This window comes from Lutra lutra, chromosome 5 (assembly GCF_902655055.1).
Source record: "Lutra lutra chromosome 5, mLutLut1.2, whole genome shotgun sequence".
NCBI lineage: Eukaryota > Metazoa > Chordata > Mammalia > Carnivora > Mustelidae > Lutra > Lutra lutra.
The window spans coordinates 78,022,578-78,048,297 of NC_062282.1; the positions used below are offsets into that span (position 1 = coordinate 78,022,578).

Here is a 25,720-nt window from a genome sequence, read left to right on the forward strand (position 1 = left end):
AGCACAACACCACAGCTCTATTCTTGCCCCCAACTGAAACAGCTCTGGAAACCTGTAAGAGAATTCCAAAAAGGGAAGACTACCTCACTGACATAAGCACTAAGAGCAAGGACCAGAAATATGACGTAAGGCTACCTGGCTTAGTCACAGCCCTGCCCTAACTGTACAACCTTCAGTAAGTTTAAGTAATTCTGGCTCTCCAAGCCTCAATTTCTCATCTCTATGAAATGGGGATGTTTTAAGGATCTGTTATTTGAAAGCCTTTTTTAAAGATTTTATTTGATGTCATATCAGATAAAGGGCTAGCATCCAAAATCTTTAAAGAACTTATCAAGCTCAACACCCAAAGAACAAATAATCCAATCAAGAAATGGACAGAAGACATGAACAGACATTTCTGCAAAGAAGACATCCAGAAGGCCAATAGACACACGAAAAAATGCTCACCATCACTCAGCATCAGGGAAATAGAAATCAAAACCACAATGAGATACCACCTCATGCCAGTCAGAATGGCTAAAACTAACCAGTCAGGAAACGACATATGCTTGCAAGGATGAGGAGAAAGGGGAACCCTCCTACACTGTTGGTGGGAATGCAAGCTGGTGCAGCCACTCTGGAAAACAGCATGGAGGTTCCTCACAAAGTTGAAAATAGAGCTACCCTATGACCCAGCAATCACACTACCAGGTATTTACACTAAAGATACAAATGTAGTAATCTGAAGGGTCATGTGCACCCCAATGTTTATAGCAGCAATGTCCACAATAGCCAAACTATGGAAAGGGCCCAGATGTCCACCAACAGAAGAATGGATAAAGAAAATGTGGAATATATACACTATGGAATACTATGCAGCCATCCAAAGAAATGGAATCTTGCCATTTGCAACAATGTGGATGGAACTAGAGGGTATTATGCTGAGCAAAATAAGTCAGTCAGAGAAAGATAATTATCATATGATCTCTCCGATATGAGGAATATGAGAGGCAGGCCAGGGGGTTGTGGGGGTAGGGAAGGAAAAAATGAAACAAGATGGGATTGGGAGGGAGACAAACCAAAAGAGACTCTTAATCTCACGAAACAAACTGAGGGTTCCTGGGCGGGGGCGGGGGTATGGATAAGATGGCTGGGTTATGGACATTGGGGAGGGTATGTGCTATGGTGAGTGCTGTGAAATGTGTAAGCCTGATGATTCACAGACCTGTACTCCTGGGGCAAATAATACATAATATGTTAATAAAAATAAATAGAGAGAGAGAGAGAGAGATTTTACTTATTTGAGAGAGAGAGAGCATGAGTGGGGGGAGGGCAGAGGGAGAAACGGGCTCCCCACTTATCAGAGAGCCCAACACAAGACTTGATCCCAGGACCCTGGGATCATGACTGAGCCGAAGGCAGACACTTAACCAACTGAGTCACCCGGGCACCCCCATGAAAGCCCTTTTATAAACAGTAAAATGTTAAGCATACTTTAGGCCTGACAGTTATTCTGAAGACCTGTGGCTGAGAAAACCTAAGACACTTCTGAGGAACAGAAAAACAAGTCTGTCACCTCCAAGGGACAAACTACAGTAACTGGTTCTAGATGTTTACAGAGAATCCACAGTTACGGAATAAAGTGAGGACAGAGTGGAAGTTGAAGAGGAGACTACACATGGGTCTGCCCAGGGATACTTTATTTTTTTAAAGATTTTATTTATTTATTTGACAGAGAGTAAGAGAGGAAACAGAAGCAGGGGGAGTAGGAGAGGGAGAAGCAGGCTTCCTGGTGAGCAGGGAGCCCAACACAGGGCTCAATCCCAGAAACCTTGGGATCATGACCTGAGCCACCCAGGTTCCCCTGCCCAGGGATATTTTTTAAAATATTAGCAATATAGGGGCGCCTGGGTGGCTCAGTGGTTAAGCCTCTGCCTTCGGCTCAGGTCATGATCTCAGGGTCCTGGGATCAGGCCCCGGGCTCTCTGCACGACGGGGAGCCTGCTTCCCCCACCCCCTCCCCATCTACCTGCCTCTATGCCTACTTGTGATCCCTCTCTCTCTCTCTGTCAAGTAAATATATAAATAAATAAAAATCTTTAAAAAAATAAAAAAATCATACTAATAAAAAAAATATTAGCAATATACACACACAGTTCAAATTTGAAAAAGCACACAAAGGTATGCAGTGAAAATTAAGGCTCTCTTCTCCCTCACTGCCCAGCCACCTAGGGCCCCTCACCAAAGACATCATTCTTTTCAGTTTCTCATGCAGTCTTCCAGAGATAATCCAATCAGTTTTTCTGCCTCAGATGGAGGTATCAATGGTAGTAACACCTTCGGACCTAAAAGGTAATGCCAAGTAAACTCTGGCAGAGGCTCCTAGGGACTATGAAAAGAACAGGACAGTCAGAGGGTAATATACCACCCTGCAAAAGCCTCCATAGACATACAGATTTCCTCCTGGCTATTATACTGCTTTGCCCCTTGACTACCACATTTAGGCAATAATTTTGTACAATATACCTCCCTTGCACTTGTGCTGGTTCATTCAGAACTCCTTCTCAGAGAAGCTATCAACAGGAATGATTCCTAGGACCTCAGCCTGTAACCAGACTGACCACCCCGCCCTCAGAAGCAGACAGAAGCAAGAACCACCATTAAACCTGCCTCAGCAAAGGCTGGGCAAAAGGGTAAAAAATCACCTAAGTCCCTGGGTCACCACCTTTCCAGGGACAGAATACAAGGGAGGCTGAAGCAAAATAGGAGGTCTCTGCAGGTCTTGGCTCAAGAGACTATGTCACCCCCCCACAGAAAATAACAGGACACCCAAGCAAACCTAGGCTTTCAACAAAATTCCCTTTAAAGCTTTCAGGTTATGTCCTCCACTCCCTTTCTTCTTCCATAAGGAACTTAAATATGTGAAATTTCAGGCTCTATCCAAAGATCACAGATGGGTAGCCTCGATGCCAAATCTGGACCACAGATGTACTTTGGTAGTCCCTGGGGATTTCACATAAAAATCTGGATTTCTGGCTTCTCTTGTAATGTAAGATAAGGACACTAGAGCCACACTCTCATGACTATAGCTGAGTAGCAGCTGTACTTCATGAAACACATAAGCCCTTCAGTTTGACACAGGTCCACCATTCCCTGTGGCTGACACTGTTCCCTACCTGACCCTGAAAACATCTTGGAGTTGGGAGACTCCTGGCCAGTGAGTGACAGAAGCAGCTGAGGCAGGCACATCGGCTGGCAAAGAGCAGGACTCTGACATTCATAAGCACTTATTAAACACCCTCTGTGTGCCAAGGACTGCGCTGGGAGCTGGGGACACAAACAGGAATGAGGGATGCACTTTCTGCCCACCAGGAATTTCTAACCCATTTGGGAAAAGAAGACTTACTCTATGGAATCAGACTACTTCAGACAACAAGAGCTCTAGGAGTTGAGAGTGCCAGAATCACTGTGACTAGGGTTCAAGGAATGCTTCAGGAAAGAATTAGAAATTTACCAGGACTGTTATCATTTCTCAGGTTTTCACATATTTCTTCATTCAACAAGCATTTAATGGTGTCCATGTTACACTCAGCATAATGCTGGAGACACAAAATAAAGCATAGCCCATGTCCTTGAGAACCTCACATAATAAGAGACAAAATAACTAACCAGGATAAAGTATGCTAAATTCTAGAATCGAAGTGTTGCTATGGGGATACAGATGAGGAGGTATCAGGCAAGGCTCACTGAAGAAGGCAGCTGTGCAGCTTAAATAGGAAACAAAGGAGAGAGGACTCTGAGCAAAAGAACTGGCCAAATCACAAACATGAGGCATGTTTAGAGGGCCACACGGACAGTTTACCAAGAGCAAAGGATACATGTGGGTAACAGTAGAGGATATAATTAAAGTGGTAGGACAGGGATACACCGTGATAGGCACAGAACATCGGAACACCCGGACAAATGACGGACAAATGATACATTTAGAACGCATTCAGCAGCAGCCAGGGGGTGCCACTGAAGGCTTCCAAGCATGTGTTCTCCAAGGAAGACCCCAAGGGGCAGTGGTACACAGTGTCCTAGAGGAAACTGAAGGAGGAGGCTCCCATAATAACTCAGGAGCAGTGACAGAAAATAGGGGAAGCATTAAGACTAGGTAAGAAAGATACTGTAGAGGCTTGTGGAACAACTGAGGACAACAGCATTGACTCTTTAATTTTTTTTTTTTTTTAAACCAATTGAGACTGCTCTCCCACACTGCCTGCCCCCGCCCCCCAATGTTAAGGTTTTGGCCTATTTGTTTCATTCAGAGAAGTAAGGCACAGGCTATAATTACAGTACTCGGGGTTTTTTAGAAACTCAGCTTGAGATCAGTCTGAGAGGTAGCAGCTTCAGGGGCTTTTCCCTACTCCCACCCCCACTGCTACACAGAACCAGTTGTAAATCTCAAAAATAAAGAGTCAACTTAAAACACAAAATCTGGGTCAGTGTATTTGACTGCACTTCCCTGACCTTGCACAAGGACCAGAAATGGGCATACAAATCAGAAGAAAGCCGTGACAGAAGTCAAAGTTCCCATAACAAGCTAATTGCTTCATGTCTGGCTGAAGAGCAGATGGCAAGAGACAGGGAGAACATTCTGTCAGAGAGCCCCAGGCAGACTCTGGACAGCCAGCCCTGCTCTAATAACATCCCCATGTCAGCCACTGTCCAGGACATAGGGCCCACTGGCTGGGAGAGCCAGTCAAAGGCAGCCCCAGAGAGGTGAGAAGTAAGCTAAGTAAGGAAGAAGATGGCAGAGAAACTCCAAAGTTCCTTGCTCTTCACGACTTTTATTCAGCATGAGCCAGCTGTGACTACTGATATGAATAATCAAACAACAAAGAAGACTGACAATGATGCAATGGTGAAGGTAACACTGGCTTAGTCAGCATAACTTATCCTGTAACCAAGTCTTGGGTCAGGAATTAGAAACTATTGCTGATATAACTGGTCACACAGAGCACTTATACTGTGCCAGAGGAGCCACTTTCCATATGCATTCTCTCAAGTAATTCTCAAGACAGTTCCAAGAGGAACGATTACTAATCCCATTCTACAGATGATGAAATTAAGGCTAAGAGAAAATGAGTAACTTATCCATGACCTGACAGCTAGTAGGTAAATAGGAAAATATGAAACCAAGTAAGTTGACTCCAGAATGTTTTTATTTATTCTTTTTACGATTTTATTTATTTGACAGAGAGAGAGAGAGCGCGCACAAGCAGGAACAGCAGCAGAGAGAGGGAGAAGAGAAGCAGACTTCCCCACCGAGCAAGGAGCCTGATGCAAAGCTCAACCCCAGACCCTGGGATCATGACCTGAGCCAAACACAGACACAAAACAGACTGAGCGACCCAGGCGCCCCTCCAGAATGTTTTTATACCACTCTGACACACACTTCATTCCCTCGCTCTTTTTCTCCCTAGCGATATATCACGGGTTTACCAGGTCACCAGATAAGGTCCACTGGTGGACTGGCCCCATTCTTTACAGAACACCCTCAGAGCAGCCTGGCCTGAGCACTTGTTCTTTGTTTCTAAAATAGGGGGAAGCTTCAAATCTATTTTCTCCAGGGTAAGATCAAGAGGAAACATACCTCAACAGGAGAAAAGAAATCAGCATGACAGCCAAAAACCTCACCAGTGAAGGTTTTAAGATAATGAGTAAGGCAGTCAGTAGAGGCAGTAGAGGCAGGGCCCTTCTCCCTCCCTGGAGATTTTTAACTGCAATGGCATCTTGCATCTTTATAAGGCTTTAAATAATTTTAACAACTTGTATGGCCACCCTCTGTGAGCCCTCTGGCTTGAGTCAGCTCTGCAAGTAATATGCTGATGGCCCTAAAAAAGGTATACAGCCCATTTCACTTCTCTGGAACTCAGTTTTGTCATCAATAAAATAAGAACCATTGAATACAAAACTCAAGCACTGGAAAGTGACAGAACTACTAGGGAACCTCCTGACTCTTCACTCACCAAAGAAACCACCAACACCCATTCCTTGGATTTGAACCAGACCCAGCACTGATGTTTCCAATAAAATTGATATAAAGACCCCTAGGATGATGTTTTCCAGCCCATAAACACCATGATTTCAGACTTTAGCAGCTGGGCCCAAAGATGGAGACTTTGCTTCATGAATACAATCAAACCCAATTCCCCATGACCAGCAGTGGGGAGAGTCACAAAAATCAACCTTAAATACCTTCCTTAGGATTTTGCCCCTTAAGCTTCCAACTCTAATACCAACTGAATTCAAAGTGTGACCAATCAATGTTGTCTGTATCGATTGTCCTACTTTACGTTACTTCCACTGAACTGAAGCCTGCTAGTTTTCTCAAGTTTGGTCAGATGCCTGCTAACCCCATGGAAGCCTCACAGAAATGAAACTATTTCCAGACATAAAGAAATGCCCTTTTATAAGTCCATTGGCATCAGCCTTCCCTCACCTGACCTATGAGATGCATCTGTAATTCTTCTTTCAGTTTCTAGAACACCTCCCCTTCATAAGACAGAAAAGGCAGTAGCTAGACATGGATCAGTTCACTTACTGCTGTGATATTCTTCTGCCTGGAATGGTAAGTGGTAATTAGAAAACACAACACCCTCCCCCTCAGTCAAGAGAAACATACCCCTTCCCATTTCTCTGTGGATAGGACATGTGAACATGGGCATCAGAAACTACCCAAAGGCTCCAACTTCCAGGAACACCTGAGCCAACACAGCAGGCTCAGCTATAAAAAAGTAAGGCCAAGGAGGCATCAGAGAAACAGATGGTAAACAGAACACTTCGGAAGGCCAAGATCTGGGGAGCGCCTGGGTGCCTTAGTCGTTTAAGTGTCCAACTCTTGATTTTGGCAAGGGTCATGATCTCAGGGTAATGAGACTGAGCCTGGAGTTAGGCTCTGCACTGGGCACGAAGCCTGCTTTAAAAGTCCCTGTCTCCCTCTGTCCCTACCCTCCTTCTCTATCCCTCTCTCTCTCTCTTAAAAAAAAAAATGTTTTAAAAAGTCCAAGATTTGGAAGGAAAAAAAATATATATCAAAGGCTAAACTCAATTCAACCCTTTGGAAAAGTGCAGGTAAAAATTATCTCTCCCACCTCTACCTCCAAACATACTCCATTTCTTCTCCAACTCTCTTAATAGCATTAGGTTTTGAGGCCAGCAATATGGAGTAACATCAGAAAGGGACAAAACTTCTGCTCTGAGTTAGGAATATCACTTAAAAAAACAGAAATAGCATCTTTTGGACACCTGGGTGCTTAGTCAGTTAAGCCACTGCCTTCGGTTCAGGTCATGTTCCCAGGGTCCTGGGATCGAGTCCTGCATCAGACTCCTTGCTCATCAGGGAGCTTGCTTCTCCCTCTCCCTCTGCCTGCCACTCTGCCTACTTTTACTCTCTCTCGGACAAATAAATAAAATCTTTAAAAAGAAAGAAAGAAAGAGAGAGAGAGAAAGAAATGGCATCTTACTAATCCCCATACTTATAAACATGTAATGGCCAACGAGTTTCCTGGGCCTACAACACACTTTAGGCAACAGGCTCAGCAATTAGAAACAGCTCAGCTGGTTGGCAAATCAAACTAGGAGGGACATATTCACAGCTTTGAATCTTGTAAAGGCCAACTACCTCAAATCTTTGCGTGACAGCCCTTAGCTATTGCCAGCTACCGCAGGAGAAGTCAAACAGGATGGGTACCAAGGGTACTATCCCTAAGACACCCCACCCTAGGAAAACTAAGTGAGCTCTTCAAAACCAGGAACTCTTTCTCACTTTAGTGTCCTCAACATCTTCCATTAGGCCTGACACCTAGGAGAGCCTTAAGAAAATAAACTGAATGGTCAAATATTCTGCTGATATGAGCAGGTTCATGGTGAGAGGAGGAGGGTAGCGCAGTGCAAAAGAAATCACTGTGGAGTCAGAACTGGGTTTAAAACCTGACTACAGGGACGCCTGGGTGGCTCAGTTGGTTGGACAACTGCCTTCGGCTCAGGTCATGATCCTGGAGTCCCAGGATCAAGTACCACGTCGGGCTCCCAGCTCCACGGGGAGTCTGCTTCTCTCTCTGATCTTCTCGCTCATGCTCTCTCTCACTGTCTCTCTCTCAAATAAATAAAATCTTTAAAAAAATAAATAAATAAAAATAAAAATAAAACCTGACTACAACAAACCTTTTGACCTTGGTCAAGTCACTTAACCTCACTGAGCCTATTTTTTTCATCTGTAAAATGGGGTAATACCAACTATTTTACAAGGTTAAAAGGAAGATTGAATAATGTTCTCCCACCTTTACTAATCTGGTGTCAGTGTCCTAACTAATCTTATAGATATAAAATGTGCCTTGATGGCTGTATTGGAGACAGAATATAGGTAAGAACATGCAGTCTCAATGAGGGCAGTATTGCCCACAAGCACGGCAGGGAATGATTCTTCAGGAATAAAAATCTTAGCTATTTTAAGTTTATGCTCCTCCCAAAGGGTCACAGTACATAAATAGATACATGGCATATCTTTGGTATTAAAATTCCATGGGGAAGGGTGCCTGGGTGGCTCAGTGGGTTAAAGCCTCGGCCTTCCACCCAGGTCATGATCTCAGGGTCCTGGGATGGAGCCCCACATTGGGCTTTCTGCTCAGCGGGGAGCCTGCTTCCTCCTCTCTCTCTCTCTCTCTGCCTGCCTCTGCGCCTATGTGTGATCTCGGTCTGTCAAATAAATTAAAAAAAAAAAAATTCCATGGGGAAGGGACAATTGTGGGGGAGGGGGACTCAAAAGAGGATAGTGAACAAAAGGTCGAAGAACACTTGATGAGAGGGCTCAAGAGCTGACCCCACTACTTTTAAGAACCTGACCACGCTGGCGCTCTGACCTCACACTCCCAAACTCTAGAATGGGGAGAAGTAATTGTTTGCTATTTAAGCCACCCATTCTATACGATTCTATTACAGCAGCCCACAACCTACTTAGACACATCTCAATGCCTAAAACACTAAAGTCAAGGGCACTGTTAGGAGAATGAAAGCATATACGGCCAGCCAACACAACCACACCCTTACCGATGTGCTACCTGGTTTAATCTGAAGGAACTATAAGTCTGTGTGGAACATAATTCTGTTGCTCCTGGATTCTGGTGGAAAATAGAAGAAGGAAAGATGCAAAGTGTAAACCCTTCCCAAGTCCATAAAACTCTGGGAGAATTCTTCACATGTGTCCTGAGCAGCTTCTATCTTTTACAAGGTTCTTGTACCAAAGTCAAACTCAATTACTGCTGATGCTAGGAATCAGGGGTTACCCAAAGCCCCACCTGAATGGCAAGGGGCTATCCTCCTCCTCCCCTACTCAGCAGTGAAGCCCTTGGTGAAAGAACATGAAGAAAAAGGCAGGATACTGCCCCTCCAGACTACATATAATTAAAATAAGAAGTTCTATGCTGTGAAAAACTAAGGCCTGCAGCTTAAGACTGACTCAGAGAAGGATAAAGTATTCATCCTTGTTCAAAAAGAGAAAAGATTAGCCTCACAAGGACAGGTCTCCAAATTGACACCAAATCCAGGAGTTAGAGATGCCTGTGCTACAGAGCGTGAGCTAAGCACCATCTGAGGCCCCAAAGAAAAATCCCCAGGAATACATGACCAAGGAGCTAGCATTTTAAGAATGTTCAGATTAGCTCTCCTGAAAAGAGGCTTACTCCAAGAGATGGCAGACAGCCTCTGCAACACAGCTTCACTGAGGAAAGGATAGAAAATAAGTAGGAGGTGGGAGGGAGAGGTAGGATGAGGTCAGAGCATGAATTGACAAAAATAATAAATAGAGAAAGGCATCCACCTATTTGGAAAAAGATAGAACTTACCTTTAAAGACTCGTTATTTAGGGCACCTGGGTGGCTCAGTGGGCTAAGCCTCTGCCTTCCGCTCAGATCATGATCTCAGGGTTGTGGGATCCAGCCGCGCATCAGCCGCGCATCAGCCGCGCATCAGCCGCGCATCAGCCGCGCATCAGCCGCGCATCAGCCGCGCATCAGCCGCGCATCAGCCGCGCATCAGCCGCGCATCAGCCGCGCATCAGCCGCGCATCAGCCGCGCATCAGCCGCGCATCAGCCGCGCATCAGCGCTCTGCTCAGAGGGGAGCCTGCTTCCTCCTCTCTCTGCCTTCCTCTCTGCCTACTTGTGATCTCTGTCAAGTGAATAAATAAAATCTTTAAAAAAAAAGACTCATTTTTCAAAAACTATTCTCATTAATAGTAAATCTTCATTCTTTGAGGATAGAAAGTTACTGCATTCCTATGTCCGTTAATGGGTTCCTCCTCATTTAACCACTCTTCCAAGTAAGGACCATTTTTTTTTTTTTTTTGAGAATTTTAAAGTAATCTCTACACCCACCAAGATAGGGCTTGAATTTAGAACCCCAAGATCAAGAGACATGCTCCACCGACTGAGCCAGGTTCAGGTGCTCTAGTAGTCCCATTTTTATGCATTGGAAAACCGAGCCTGAGAGGTGACTTCTGCAAGGTCATATGGCTAGTAAGTGATAGATTCAAAACATGTTCACCACACACCAAAAATCTATTAAGTCCACTTCAAAAGAGCCTTTTACTCATCTGAAGTCAAGTCAGGTGAAAGTGGCTTTAACCATGCCACTTGGGGTTAAAAAAAAACCAGTATGGTATTATGTATTAATTAAACTTATCACTAATATGGCTCAAAAATATCTCTGAAGACAATTTCAGAGGTAGATTTTCAAAACTGCTTCAGACAATGACAGACCACTTAAGTAAGGCCACACTCCCACCACTCACACCTACGCATACCACTCTAAAGGAGAACAGTACTCAATGAAGAAGTTCTAGCATGTTTACTTTAAAACTCATAGTGTTAATTTTTCAGTTTCACTTCACTAGCCTTTTATTGGGTCAGTGAAACACACCAGGGGTCAAAGTTGGCCTCTGCAGAGAATAACTGGTCTCCAATGACACCAGGGAAGGTCAAGAAAACAGGAATCCAAGAACAAGGCAACTTTTCATTCCTGGATCACCACCACCTTACTAACATATTCCCCATTCCTACCCTCTGTAAAATGGGGGAAATAAGTCTTTTCTGTAGCCAATTTCACTTCAGAACACCACATAATTAGCAGATTAAATTCATTAAACAACCAAAAGAAAAGCATACATCTAGTGTGGCAACACTTTCTTAAAAACCTAAGAGCCACATTCTCGTGTGGCTCAGTTGTTGGGCCTCTGCCTTCGGCTCAGGTCACGATCCCAGGGTCCTGGGATCAAGCCCCACATCTGGCCCCCTGCTTGGCAGAAAGCCTGCTTCTCCCTCCCCCACTCCCCTTGCTTGTGTTCCCCTCTCTCACTGTGTCGCTGTCAAATAAATAAAATCTTAAAAAAAAAAAAAAAAAACAACCCAAGGGCCATATTCTCAACTGAAACCACACACCAACTTAAAATCCATATTATACATCAATCCTAACATCCTCATACCCTGGCACCCATCAAAATCCTATCCAAACCCCAAATCTGGCTATATTTCTATCAGACAACAAAAAAAGCATGGGTCGGGTGGGAGCTAAAAAGACACAAAGATATAAAACAAAACTTTTACACTGTCAAAACAAACACTGTTACTGTTTATAAACACATCAGTTTCTTTTTTTTAGCAGACAAGGAAGATTCATTCTCCTCCTGCCTATCTCCTCTGGGTTAATCTAACCCCTTCAATCCCCCCCAAAGAAGTTTGTGGTTGGTTTTGTTTTACTGAGGTCAGAAAGCCACACAAACTGGAGTCAATGCCAGATATTAAACTTTTCAGTAGAAAACTGACATTACATATGGGGGGGGCAATTTTTTTTTTTTTTTTTTAAATACCTCTACCTTCTAGAATGCAAAGAAACCCCCAATGGCCTCTCAGGTGTTAGGTATTCTTTCCCACCTAGAGACCCATTTCAGGAGCTCCTATGGCAACAGATTCCCTCCAGTCTTCTACAGGAGAGACTCTCAAAGCAAGAATTTCAGGACCATCAGAATCACCTGGGAAGCACTGCAGGTGCCCATACTCTACTTTAAATGAAATCCCTGAGTACAGGCCAGGGATGTACACAACCTCCTAGGTGATTTGAAAAACACCAAAGTGTAAAATCCGCACTTCAAAGACAAGTCTTCCATCTACGAGGAAAAAGGACAAGACAAGTCAGGCGTGGAAATACGACGAAGGCATATGGTCAATTCCATATGATGAAGAGACATCAGGCCTCGGCCAAGAACCAGAATGTCAGCAAAGGAGCGGTTAGATGCAGAAACAGGGTGGGAGAAGGAAACAGAAAAGGAAGCTGAAACAGAGAATCAGAAGCTAGTCTCGGAATTCCCACCGCCTCATACCCTGGCACTTTAAAAAAAAAAGTTACTGGAGACGCTGTGAACAAAAAAGAAAGGTAAGGCGACTCCTGGGCTGAGGCCCGGTCTCGCTTGGTCGTCCCGCTTTGGAAGTAGGAGATGTATTGGGGTGGGGGGAGTAGGTGTCCTGTGTGGGGACCCCGGAACAGTTGTGGGAAGAGGCTAGGACACCGGTCCGAGACTCCCGCCCAGCTCCAGGGCCGGGCGGCCCCTTCGCCCCTACCTTCGGCTTCCTGCCCGGCAGCCGAGGGGTTAGACACAACCCCCACAATTCCAGGCGGCTGCAGCGGCAACCAGCTCCCCATGCGCAGACGCGGCGGCGATCCTCTGAAGCTGTGAGCGCGCAGTTATTGCGTCACTGGCCGTCTCGCCCAATTGCCGCCTTCCAGAAAAGACGCGCGGCCTCCTCCCTCCCTTTCCTGCTAGCGAGCTTGTTAAACCCCGCCTCTCTCCCCTGCTTCAGCTAAGTCCCCCCTTCTAACGCACGTGTGATGGAGGCCTTTTCCCCTGTATCCCTCCGCCAGAATGAGACACGTCTGAAGGAGATCGCCACGGGCCTGATTTTGCTTCCAAGCCAGACTAAAATGGGACTTTGAAGTTTCATCTCTGATTTCCCAACAGTCTAATTTCTTTCTAGCGGAAAGAACAACAGATGAAACCAGAGGACGTGAGGCGTAAAGAGAAATCAAACTGTTGCCACACTGTGTGTGGTACATCCGAGTCTCAAGCAGTAAAAATAGTCCTTTGAAAATTCGTGCAGATGGGGCGCCTGGGTGGCTCAGCGGGTTAAGCAGCTGCCTTCGGCCCAGGTCATGATCTCAGGGTCCTGGGATAGAGTCCCGCATCGGGCTCTCTGCTCAGCAAGAAGCCTGCTTCCTTCTCTCTCTCTGCCTGCCTCTCTGTCTACTTGTGATCTCTCTCTGTCAAATAAATAAATAAAATCTTTAAAAAAAAAAAGAAAATTCATGCAGATAGGTCACGAGGAAGTCATTTAGCTTTTATATTTACGTACTGTGTGACACAGTACGTAACAGTACTGACACAACCAATCATTTTCAAAGTTATGGTCATCCACAGTTCAAATTCTCCTCTACCCCCTGAATATCTTATGGGCCATGTGTTGCATATATATTTACTAATAATAACTTCTGAAGATCAGAACTGTCCCGTCCTTTTTATAGATGGGGAAGCTAAGGGTCAAAGAAGTTGAACTTGTACAAAGTCACAGGATGTAATAAAACTGAGAATATAAGCCAGATTTGGGTGACTCCCAAAGTCCCCTTCTCTTTCGATGATAAGACCTTCCCCTTGACCAGAGGCATTTAATCCGACAAGTAAAATGGAGTGCTTGCTCCCTCAGGACCTGAGAGTCCAGACATAGTGATTTCTGGACATTCAGAAGTGGAGAAAATGACTATCCAAACAAGCTGTAACTTCCCCCAAATAGCAGGTTTTTTCCAAGAAGAAACAATCAATGGGTCTCCAGATTGGGCTTCTAACAGTTGATCTACTTTCTTGATTATGTTTACTTCAAACAGATGGGAAATTGACTTTGCAGCTGTGAGCAAACTTTGGTTAGTAGTCTAGGGAAGGAGAACAAGACTTTGGGCAATAGTTGAGTGGGAAGTGACAGGTTTTTTTAGGGGTGGGGGCCCTTCCTTCCTTCCTTCCTTCCTTCCTTTCTCTCTTTCTCTCTCTCTTTCCCAGAAAAGTCTGCATAGAACACTTTCCTGGGACTAAGTGGGAAAGGACAGCTATCAGCTCTCTTTTTCCATGGAACACCCGGGAGGCTAGCAAGAGTAGCCCAGGAATAATTCTAGCTTGTGTCACTGCCTAGTACCATGAAGATAAATAATAAACATTCAAAAGTGCACAATGGTAATTCACAGAATGAATATATAAATTAAAATCGCACCTGAAGCAAGTTATAAAAAGACATTAACAAAGTGCTACCAGAGTAATATGCTTATAAATAGAATAAGCAGGGCACCTGGGTGGCTCAGTGGGTTAAAGCCTCTGTCTTCAGCTCAGGTCATGGTCTCAGGGTCCCGGAATCGAGCCCCGAGTCGGGCTCTCTGCTCGGCAGGGAGCCTGCTTCCTCCTCTCTCTCTGCCTGCTTCTCTGCCTACTTGTGGTCTCTGTCTGTCAAATAAATAAAATCTTTGTAAATAAATAAATAAGTTCAAATGTTAGAATGAATAAATAAATGCATCGGCCAAGAGAAGAGTCCAGCTGGACACAGAGATGCCAGTACACAGGAGCTTGGCTTCTTTCTTGGGACAGAGCTAACTGGGTAAAGTGTATGGGGAAGGGAAATTCTGAGCCCCGCCAGTCCCCCAAACCTTGAAAAGACCTGAGGACCACTTTCCTAGGAGAACCAGCTCTGACCTCAAGCCGCCTCGGCTGCTAAAACCAGTGTGCAGGGCTAGGCCTAAGCAGACAGCCCCTACTTTCATGGCCAGCAAACAAGGAGGACCACTGTAAAAGTGGGAAGTTTGAAGTCTAGGGAACAGAATGGGTGATGGGATCACAGAAGTCTCTTTTCTGTTTCCTTGAATTACTCTTGGAATTGGGCAGAAATAGTCTCACTGGGTTCTTACCCTCAAAGAGCTCAGGGTCAGATAAGAGACACAGAAAGGTAAACAGATCAAATCAACACTGTCCAACAAGGACTATAAAACAGAAATATTAACAGAGCTATAAGAACCCCACTCGATTCACACTGCTGTCTTTCTTTCCAAATTCCTTATGTGAGTACATCTTTTCTCCATTCATCATCTTGTTTGCTCCCCAGACAGCCCTGTGAGGCAGATGGGGCAGATTTTATTCCCATTTTGCAGATAAAATAAAACTACTTGAACTCATCATATCTATGTTGTCCAATATGGTAGCCAACAGCCACATGTAGTGTTTAGATTTAAATTAATTAAATTAATTAAAATGAAATAAAATTTAAAACTCAGTAGTCATAGTAGCTTCATTTCAAGTGCTCAAGAGCCACATGTGGCTAATGTCTACCATACCATACAGCACAGATAATAGAACATTTCTGTCATCATAGAAAGCTCTATTGAACAATAGCACTTTAGAGGTCCTGAGAGACAGTGCAAGGGCAGGAGTATGGAGTCAGAGCTCTCAGTGTTCCCAGAAAAGCTGAGTAGGGCTGCCAACATAGAACAAGCAAAAAGCTGAGGGGCACTGCCAAGGAGACCAAGAGGAACTGGCCTTCAAAAGCAGGGTCCTCCACTTCCTGGGCTGCACACAGATGGCATGGGTGGCAGCAGCCAAGGCATGGTAGAAACCAGATGATCTCTACACTGAAACCTGGGCACATCTGAGTCCACATAAGCAGCTTCCTTGGTGGAACTCAGGAATTTTAGGTATCTCGACTCCAGAAAATATCAAGGATGCCAGTGACTGTGTTTTCCTCTGTCTCAGGTTCATCTCTGAAGGCCTCATTAGCAGAAAAGGAAAAATAACAAAACAATCCCTGTGAAAGGGATGTGAGACCTCACATGTCACCTGCTGTCACCTGCTACAAAGCCTTGGCAGCTCCAGGGGGCTTCGACCAGAAAAGTCAGTAAATTTAAGCTGCATTTGCCCTCAGCTAAACAGATTTCTCTGGTTCAAAGGAAAAGCACTCAAAAGAAGAGACCTACAAGACAGACAAGATTTCAAAGGGTTCTCACCAAACAGCTCCCACTGAGGCCAAAGCAAAACCCCAAGAACCCCGATTCTGTCTCCAGAAACACCTTCATCCACAACACCTACTCAGGGACACAGACATCTGACACAAATTCGGGCATCCACAAAGACAGCCAACCACAGGAACATACACAGTTAGGGCAGCCACCGCTACAGCCCTGTTCCTGTTAGCGACTGCTGCATAACTAAGCATCCCGAAATAATCATTTACTTAGCAGTTTGGGTAGGGCTTGGCAGGGAAAAACCAACTCTGCTCTGTGTACTGTCAGCTGGCATGGTTCAGTGAAGGCAAGAAGCTCAACACATGGCCGGCAACTGATGCTGGATGTCGGTTGGGACCTTCACTGGTTACTGTCATCCAGGACATGACGAGTGGCCTCTCCCAATAGCTGCTTGGCCTCCTCACAGTTTGATAGCTGGTTTCTAACAATGAGCATCCCAAGGGAACAAAACATAAAAGTGCGTGGTATTTTTATGATCTAGCTTCAGAAGTCACATAGCATCTTTTCTGCCGTGTTCTGTTGGTTGAGGGAGTCACAGAGGTCTCTCTACATGGAAGGAAAAGGAAGGAGAAACTCTCTCTCTCTGAAAGAAGTTGACATCATATGGTAAGGAGAACATGTGGGAGGGGATGTATCACAGCAGCCATCTCTGGAGAATAGCCACGAGCCCCACACCCTGTCACAGACACCCACAGTCGTGCACACAGCTTACACATCCAGAGTCATACAGAGTGCACAGATGTGTTTACACATGTACATAAATGAAAACATCCTGCATTCACATATACAAACATGTCACCTAATGCCATGCCCTTCGTCACATATATATTTCTTACATAATTACACAATTAGATGTGTTTAGGGAAACATGAAGGCATACACTAGAGAGCAGCCTTGAACGTCAAACAAAGACCCTAAGAAAACCAGATTGGGAGCAGATGGAGTATAATTAGATGTGAGTTGTCCCCTCACCCTGCTCCATTTCCCCACCAAGAACCCATGGCTGCACAACCATCAGTGTGAAATGCAGAACTTATTGCAGGTGTCACAGGCGTGATGGAGGAGAATGTTAATCCCACGTACTCCGCAGCAGACAACCTGGAAGCCTACTTGAGCAGTTCTTTCCTCCCAAGTCCCTGTCTCACTTCCATCACTCTGTGAATCATTTTTACCTTTTCTTTCCCTTGGATGGTACCCAGTTAGCCAGCTCACATCTTTGTCTTCTCCTGGATTCTTCCTCAAGTCTCCAAACTCTTCACTCCTTTACCATACAGAGAAGTACAAGTTTGTCCAGATCCATTAGAAAGGGCTTATGTAAATACAGACAGGCAGGGACTGGAGCTGGAAGCAAGGGGGTCTAAAGACAGGCTACTCTCTCATCTCTCCTTCTCATGGACCACCTGTCCTCTTGCTCTTGTCTTCTGCATCACACCAAGATGTCTGACTGGCCAAGATGGTTTAACTCTACATTCCTAATTTGGGCTGAACCAAGTTGACTGGAACAATTCATTGCAATCTCGACCCACCCACACACACTTGGAAGATCCCTAAGAACAAGGCCACTGCGGGGCTGTTGTAGGGCAGCCTGTGTGGGCCCTCTCCCAGTCCAATCCGTGCCTCCCCCATTCAAGGCCCAGGGCTGCTTCTCCAAGCAGAGAGCTGCAGATGGGATGCTGTCTGCTGTAGGGAACTCCCGGGTGTGACAGGCACAGTGACTGACCATGCCTGCACATGCTAGCACGGTCCTGGGTCAGTAAGTCAATGAGGGGAGAACATTTCCCTCCTCTGACACTGTCCTTCATAAAGGTTCCCAAGCACGCAAGCTTTGGGAGATCACATATGGAGAATAAGGCTCGCTCTGTGCATGTCTCAGAATATTAGGTCATCAAATCCAGCATCATTGTTAGCAGGCAAGACTGGATTTGGGACTGTGGAACAGTTTTTAAATGGCTTTAGAATCAGACAGATGGCTCAAATACTGACAGCCCCTCAATAGTTAAGCAAGTTGTTCTAACCCTAACCTACCTTACAGGGCTGTTTCCCTACCTGTAACATAGAGATGATACTAGTATTCCCTTCAACAACTGTATGGTGATTAAATGAGATGACATATGCAAAGCACTCAGCCCAGTGCCTGGCACAGTAAGTGCTGAATTGATCTTGGTTGCTAGTACTATTCTGTTCCAGGTCTTTTGGTTACACAGATGTGGCACTAAAAGCTGGGTACAGTTAAATCACACACAGTACATGTACAGATACTTAAAAGCTCACACAGGAGATCCTGCTTTATATTCCCACTTAACATTTGAACTAATTATTCCAGTGGCGGATCTGCACATTCCACACACACATTATACATCATGCCCAGGCTGTATATGGGCTTTTGTGAAAAGGTTGGAAAAAGAGGTATTACTCAAGCAGACAAAGCCTTCCTCTGGTCAAAAATGAGGCACACATAAAATGAAAGGTATGGGAGTGTCTCTGGAACAGAAGGTCTTGGGAGCTCTTCTGGAGAAGGCATACCGCATTTTCCGGGCTGGGTGAAGATGACAAGTTGAATGTGGTTTTTCTCAGTGGCATCTTTATTACTGCATACGCTGGAGCACACAATAGGCCAGCTCAGGCGGCAAGGGGCTGGCCACATGCAACACATCATTCTTACTTGTTTAGCTAGTGTGGCTTCCCATTTCCCCACAGCCTATGCAGAGACACCCAGAGTGGGACGCACTGGCACCAAGATCGTTATGGAATTATGAGACCAAACAAACCATCGCTAGAACCCCTGTGGGGAAATAAATCTTCCCTGACTAGAACTGGACTGCATAGCCACAGGAACCCTACTTCATTCTCCTAATGCCTGCTCCTCAGTGACTGGCAGGGGTAAGAGATGGAGATCCGGGTAAGGGGTCCTTCCCCAGGTCAGGGGATCTAGGGACTCTGGCCTCATCAGCTACCCACCCTGAGCAACAATGAGAATGAGAATAATAACAACATGAAGCAGAACTTCATAGTTTAGAAAGCTTTCTTATGTATGCCATATAATTCTCATGGATAGCCTGAGAAATGCAGGTGTTACTGTTCCTCATTAACCAAAAAGGAAACTGAAGTTCAAACTACATCTTGAAGTTCTACATCTCTGAGAGTGATGTAGCACAGTGCTGGGACCATAGTATTCTCCAAATGGAACACATGGGATGGAATGTTCCTAATGGCCCAAGGAGACGCTTTGTTCTAGCTCCAAATCTAATACTTTAATATTACAAATAGGTCAGATTCCACCTACTACAGTGTGTCCATGACTTGATAAATTTATTGAGTTCATGTGCAGGTCCTGTGCTAAGAACTGGGGATTTAATGGTGAGTGAGCACACTTAGTCTTGAAGCAGATTAAAAGTAGTCTCAAATTCTTTGCACTCCCATGATCGAGAGGTGGAATATATATCCCATCCCTGTGTCTCTAGATGGCTTTGACCGATAGAGTACAGAAGAAGTGATGTTATCCAGTTTTTTTAAAAGATTTTATTTATTTATTTGACAGACAGATCACAAGTAGGCAGAGAGGCACTCAGAGAGAGAGAGAGTAGAGGAAGCAGGCTCCCTGCTGAGCAGAGAGCTGGACATGATCATGACCTGAGCCAAAGGCAGAGGCTTTATTTACCCCACTCAGCCACCCAGGCACACCAATGTTATCCAGTTTTAAGCCTTAAAAGCTTCCACGTTGGTCTCGTAGAGCCCTGAGCCATTCTGCAGTCAGTCCATCCACTCTGATAGTGAGACAGCACAGACAGGGAGAGGGACCCAGCTGAGCCCAGCCTTCCACACATCCCACCAAGGTACAAGACTTTGAGTGAAGCCTTCATGGACACTTCAGACAGACCAGCCTCCCGCTGAGTGCCGCTGAGAGGTCACAGTCAACATCACAGAGAGCAGAAGAATCATCCAACCAAACCCTTCCTGAATACCTGGCATACAAAACCATGAGCTGTAACAAACTGGCTGTTGTTTTAGTCCACAAGTAGGCAAAGTTTCTCTGTAAAGGGCTAGATAGTAAATATTTTAGGCCTTGATGACCATTGTACTGTCTCTGTCACATAGTGTTCTTGTTCTGGGTTTTTAAAATAACCCCTTAAAAATGTAAACACACACACAGGCACAGTTTTCTACTTATACAAAAACAGGCTGTGGGCTAATCTGGTCCATGGTCCCTACTTTTCCAAACTCTGTTTTAAGCACTAAGATCTGAGGTAGTTAGTTACCTAGAAACAGCTAACCAGAATAGTCCTTTCTTGCAAGAGGCTAAAAACTGCAAGTAAGACAGACATGAAACAAAAGAATAATAATTAATCAAATAACCACACAGAGGAGATGGTCCAGGTGCAATGGGATCTAATGTCACTGAGGGTTTTAAGAAAGGTCTCCCCAAAAAGGCAACATTTAGGCTGAAACTTATAGAGGAACCCCATACCCATTAGCAGTCACTCCCCACTCCCTTCTTTCTGGTCCCTAACAACCACTAAGCTGCTTTCTCTGTCTCCACAGATTTGCCTAGTCTGGATATTTCATATAAATGAAATCATACATAGGTCTTTTGGGGAATTTTTTTCTCACTTAGCATAATGTTTTCAAGGTTCTTATTCTATGGATACAAAATTTTCTTTTCTTTTTTTTTTTAAGACTTTATTTATTTGACAGAGAGAGAGACAGTGAGAGAGGGAACACAAGCATGGGGAGTGGGAGAGGGAGCATCAGGCTTCCCGCTGAGCAGGGAGCCCAATGTAGGGCTCGGTCCTAGAACCCTGGGATCATGACTTGAGTTGAAGGCAGATGCTTAATGACCAAGCCACCCAGGCACCCCACAACATTTTCTTTATCTGTTCATCAGACAATGGACATTTAGATTATTTCCATTTTTTAGCTGTTATAAATACCACTGCTATGAACATTCACATACAAGTTGTTATTTGTACACCTGTTTTCAATTGTCTTGAGTATATATTGAGGAATGGAGTTTCAAGAGCATGTGGTAACTTTGTGTATGCCACCATTTTTTTAATCAATAACTATGGGTTAGAGGATAGAATGGTCCAGTTGGTTTAAACCTAAGTCACATGCTCTATTCCTGGTGCTCAGGGTGGAGTCTGTTTCACTAGAACTACATGGACTGAGGAGAGAATGATGGTTCCTCAGAAGGCAATGACATACATTTACCAGACAGAGAGTGAATGGACTCGAAGCAGCAAATCCACAAATGACCACTGCAAATAGCTACATTTATCGAATGCTTACTGTGAGCCAGACACTGGGCTAAGTGATGTGGGAAACAAAGGCAAAAGAGAAAATGAAATTTCCTTGGTACTCACAGCCCATTGATAAGTTCTTGAAATGGGCAACCTTCCTCTAGGAACTCAACTGTCTCAATGTTGACACTTTACTAAGAGCAAAAGGCAATCTTAGCTTAATATTGTCCTGACACCCGCCCCCCTCCCCGATCCTTTAAGTCTGCTTTAACATATAAAATTCTTTTGGAAACTTCCTTTATTTCTACCCCCAAGATACATGTTAGCAATCATCCTCCAAGCATATGGACCACTGATACACATCTGAAGGGTCATGACTAAGGTTTTACTGAACAGTAATAAATGACTCTTCCTAACAATAGCTAGCCCCCTCAAGGTCCTGGAAATCTTGCTTCCAAAATTCCTTAGAGACTTACACTATCTCTCAGTCCCTCCTAACTTGAAAGTATATAATCAGTCACCCATCACAATCCTAGTGCAGCTCTTTTTGCCCATGGGTCTTGTCCCCATGCTTTAATAAAACAACCTTTTTGCACCAAAAAGTCTCAAGAATTCTTTCTTACCATTTGCTCTGAACATCAACATTTCTACATCACCTAGTATATCCACTATCTCATTTAATCTTCACAGCAATCTCCCAAGGATTCTCTTATTCCTATTTTACAGATGAGAAAACTAAGTTCAGAAAAATTGTGTAAAGTGACTGAATATGTATAGTTGGGAGATGGGAATTTGAACCAAAGTCTGACTGTGAAGCAAAGTGTCAGAGAAAAAAAAGATTCTGAGCCATGTTGCCTAATTTTCTTTTTTAAGTAGGCTCCATGCTGGGCATGGAGCCTAATGTGAGGCTTGAACTCATGACCCTGAGATCAAGACCAGAGCCAAAACCTAGAGTCAGATGCTTAATTGACTGACCCATCCAGGTGCCCCACAGATTCTGAGCTATGTTAAAATATATCTGATAGAGGCTCCTTTATTTTATTTTTCCAATACTTTTTTTAAAGATTTTATTTATTTATATGAGAAAGAGTGAGCCAGAGAGAGAGAGCACAAGATGGCAGAGAGAGGCAGAGGGAGAAGCAGACTCCCTGCTAAGCAGGGAGCCCACCACTGGGCTCAACCCCGGGACCCTGGGATCATGACCTGAGCCAAAGAGAGGTGCTTAACAGACTGAGCCACCCAAGTGCCCCTTCCCAATACTTAAAAAAAAAAAAAAAAGATCAATCTATGTATTTTAGAAGGAGAGAACATGCATGCACGGCCAGAGGGAAGGGCAGAGGGAGAGAAATCCTCAAGCAGACTCCCTACTGAGTGGGGCTTAACCTCAGGATCCTGAGATCACAACCTGAGCAGAAATCGAGTCCAATGCTCAGCCGACTGAGCCACCTAGGCACCCCTTCCCAGTACCTTTATAATCATTGGAGGAGAGTCTGTGTAACCAAAAATTTCCTTTCACATCATGGACAGGGAAGAACAAGTTTTTATAATGAAAAAAAAATCACAGCTGACCTTTATTTCCTTTAGATTTCTAAGTAAGCTTCCAATTTTGTCAGACCACATCATTGGTATTGAGATTAAGCAGATATATTTCTCAGAAAGCCCCCATGTTTCTTGTAACCACCCACCTTTTTCTAAGAGGTCTAGTAAAAATTCAGCTAAATTCTTCTTGTCATGAGATTAGGAAATGCAGAACTCCACATCAGGCTCTTAATCTCCTTCAGATGTGATTTACAAGAGCCCTTGTCTCTGGCTCATCTGTGGTCCTCATGGTGAGGGATCTCTGACTCCCCTGTCTCTGCTCTTGTAGTCCACAGCCTGAATGATAGGAGACCGGTGGGACAGAAAATGTGAGGTTGCATGTTGCACTCACACTTGCTGCCAATTCCGAAAGGAATTGGAGTATCGTGGCAGAATAACTTCATATTAAGCTGCATACTGTACCAAGTTTCATACTAAGAAGCAAGATCGTAGCATCACACTGACTCTTCCTTGAGTGACCCCTTTCCACCACCTCCTCCTCCCAATACACACGCATTCCCATCAAGGAAACTTGCATCCTAAGCCCTTGAAAGATTTACTGCCAGTGCCACAGACAAATTAGTGAATACTCTGGCAGTTGATTCCAAAGACAGGATGCTCATTTGCATGAGAAGTTGCATGTCATTTGCATTATATTTGCAAGTCATTTGCATATCACGGCTTCCCTGTCAAAATGTACATAAATCCTTTCTACTTTCATTTTTTTTTTATTTTCTAAAAAGGACTACGCCTCCACATCCTGCCCAGACTGTCTGATAAAATTACTAGTTGAGTATTCCTAGCTTGATTGTGAAGAGCCTCACATGCCACGCTGAGGAGATCTCAAATTATAGAGAGTCCCCAAGAATAAAAGAACTCAGTTTGAGATATTTCATTCATTCATTCATTCATTCATTCATTCATTCAGCAAATCTTTATGGAACACCTACGATGTGCCAGGCACTGTTCTAGGTGCTGAGGATATATCTGTCAATAATGAGCTTAAAAATAATTACAACATTAAAAGTTAAATGCCATCATTTCAGGGACGCCTGGGTGGCTCAGTTGGTTAAGCAGCTGCCTTCGGCTCGGGTCATGATCCCGGCGTCCTGGGATCGAGTCCCGCATCGGACTCCTTGCTCGGCGGGGAGCCTGCTTCTCCCTCTGCCTCTGCCTGCCATTCTGTCTGCCTGCGCTCGCTCTCTCTCCCTCTCTCTCTGACAAATTAAGAAAAAAAAAAGTTAAATGCCATCATTTCAGATTACTTGGCACCAGTCTGATCAATAAATATGAGTGGAAACTAATACTAATATCTCCTCAAAGTACTTGGTTATAAGGTGGTCATCTGGGTATTATGGACTATACATAAGTTTTTTTAAAAAATTAATCCTGATGGGGCGCCTGGGTGGCTCAGTTGGTTAAGCGGCTGTCTTCAGCTCAGGTCACGATTCCAGGGTCCTGGGATAGAGCCCCACATCAGGCTCCCTGCTCAGCAGAAAGCCTGCTTCTCTCTCTCTCCCTCTGCCTGCCACTCTGCTTACTTGTGCTCTCTCTATCTCTCTGTCAAATAAATAAATAAAATCTTTTTTAAAAGTTATTTAAAAAAAAGTTATTTTAAAAATTAATCCTGAAACTAAATAACAAATGTTCTCATGGGTACTGAAGACCCCTGACGATGCTCCATGAAGAACCCCAGGTTTCAGAAGAAACAATTGGGCAGTTAGTAAAAGATTTAAGCAGGGAAATGACCGGGTTTGTGTCATAGGCACAGCTACATGGAGGGTGGGCTGGAAGCTGCTTGAGGCCAGAGATCAAAGAGAGGATTTCATAGCCTGGGTGTGAGATTTGGGCATGTCCATACTGCCAGCTTCCTAAACCTATGGCCCCTCACTGCTGTCTGTCTGAAATCGAGTCATATGACATATATGGTGGCTTCACAAGTATTCAATAAAAATTTATACATCACAGAGAGGGGTCATAACACACATTGTTTCACTTAAAAACTCAGCTGTAGATGTGTCTATTCATATTCTCTCATGTAGCCATAAGCGGTAGGTGCTTCTCAACTCTTCTACCACCCAGTTCTCAACTGACTCTAGTCTCTCTCTCTTCTTGATCTTTTAATCTCTGGAACTCCAAACTCATCACTTCTTTATTTTGTAGAGCAATACAGCTGCTTTTCTGAAATCCCAGGGAGTGTGGAAAAACAAAGTGTCCTTCAGTTCCAGCATCTATCCCTCTAAGAGGTTATAAGTTAAGGACCTATTTAGCTAGAGGCTTCCATCAAGGTTAAAACAATAACGTTGTGGGGCACCTGGGTGGCTCAGTGGGTTAAAGCCTCTGCCTTCGGCTCAGGTCATGATCTCAGGATCCTGGGATCGAGCCCCGCATCGGGCTCTCTGCTCAGCGGGGAGCCTTCTTCCTCCTCTCTCTCTGCCTGCCTCTCTGCCTGCCTCTCTGCCTACTTGTGATCTCTGTCAAATAAATAAATCTTAAAAAAAAATAACGTTGTTTAACCCTTAAACTATCCCTGCTCCCCTTCCCCCAGGGGACTTAAAAACAAGTCCCGGAAACCAGCTCCAGGTAACAAAGCCCAGATACAAGGGTGGGTCAGGCCAGGTGAAGACATCTGATCAGTAACTCCCTAGTTACCAAGGAGTATGGGCCCCGCCCTTTGGGCACCTTTGGGGCACCCGTTCTGACCAAGGTATGATAGGCTAGGTCAAATGTCTATTATAGGGTAAATCGCAATTCAATTGGTCACCTAGCATCACTGTGCAGCTTTCT

At 44.5% G+C, this 25,720-nt stretch overlaps 1 protein-coding gene across 7 annotated transcripts in view; it reads right to left on the bottom strand.

Annotated features, from left to right (window-relative positions):
- SIL1 (SIL1 nucleotide exchange factor) overlaps positions 1 to 25,720 on the bottom strand; it is a 262,858-nt gene that overhangs the window by 203,021 nt on the left and 34,117 nt on the right. For 2 of the 7 annotated variants that reach the window (XM_047729773.1, XM_047729772.1), the window contains exon 1: positions 12,635 to 12,747. The exons of 2 other annotated variants lie outside the window; for them this stretch is intronic. In XM_047729773.1, the coding sequence (XP_047585729.1) occupies positions 12,635 to 12,716 (82 nt within the window). In that variant the 5' untranslated portion in view covers positions 12,717 to 12,747. Of the gene's footprint in view, positions 1 to 12,634; positions 12,768 to 25,720 lie in introns of those variants that run through there. 3 more of the 7 variants (XM_047729783.1, XM_047729774.1, XM_047729777.1) reach the window with 3 other exon arrangements.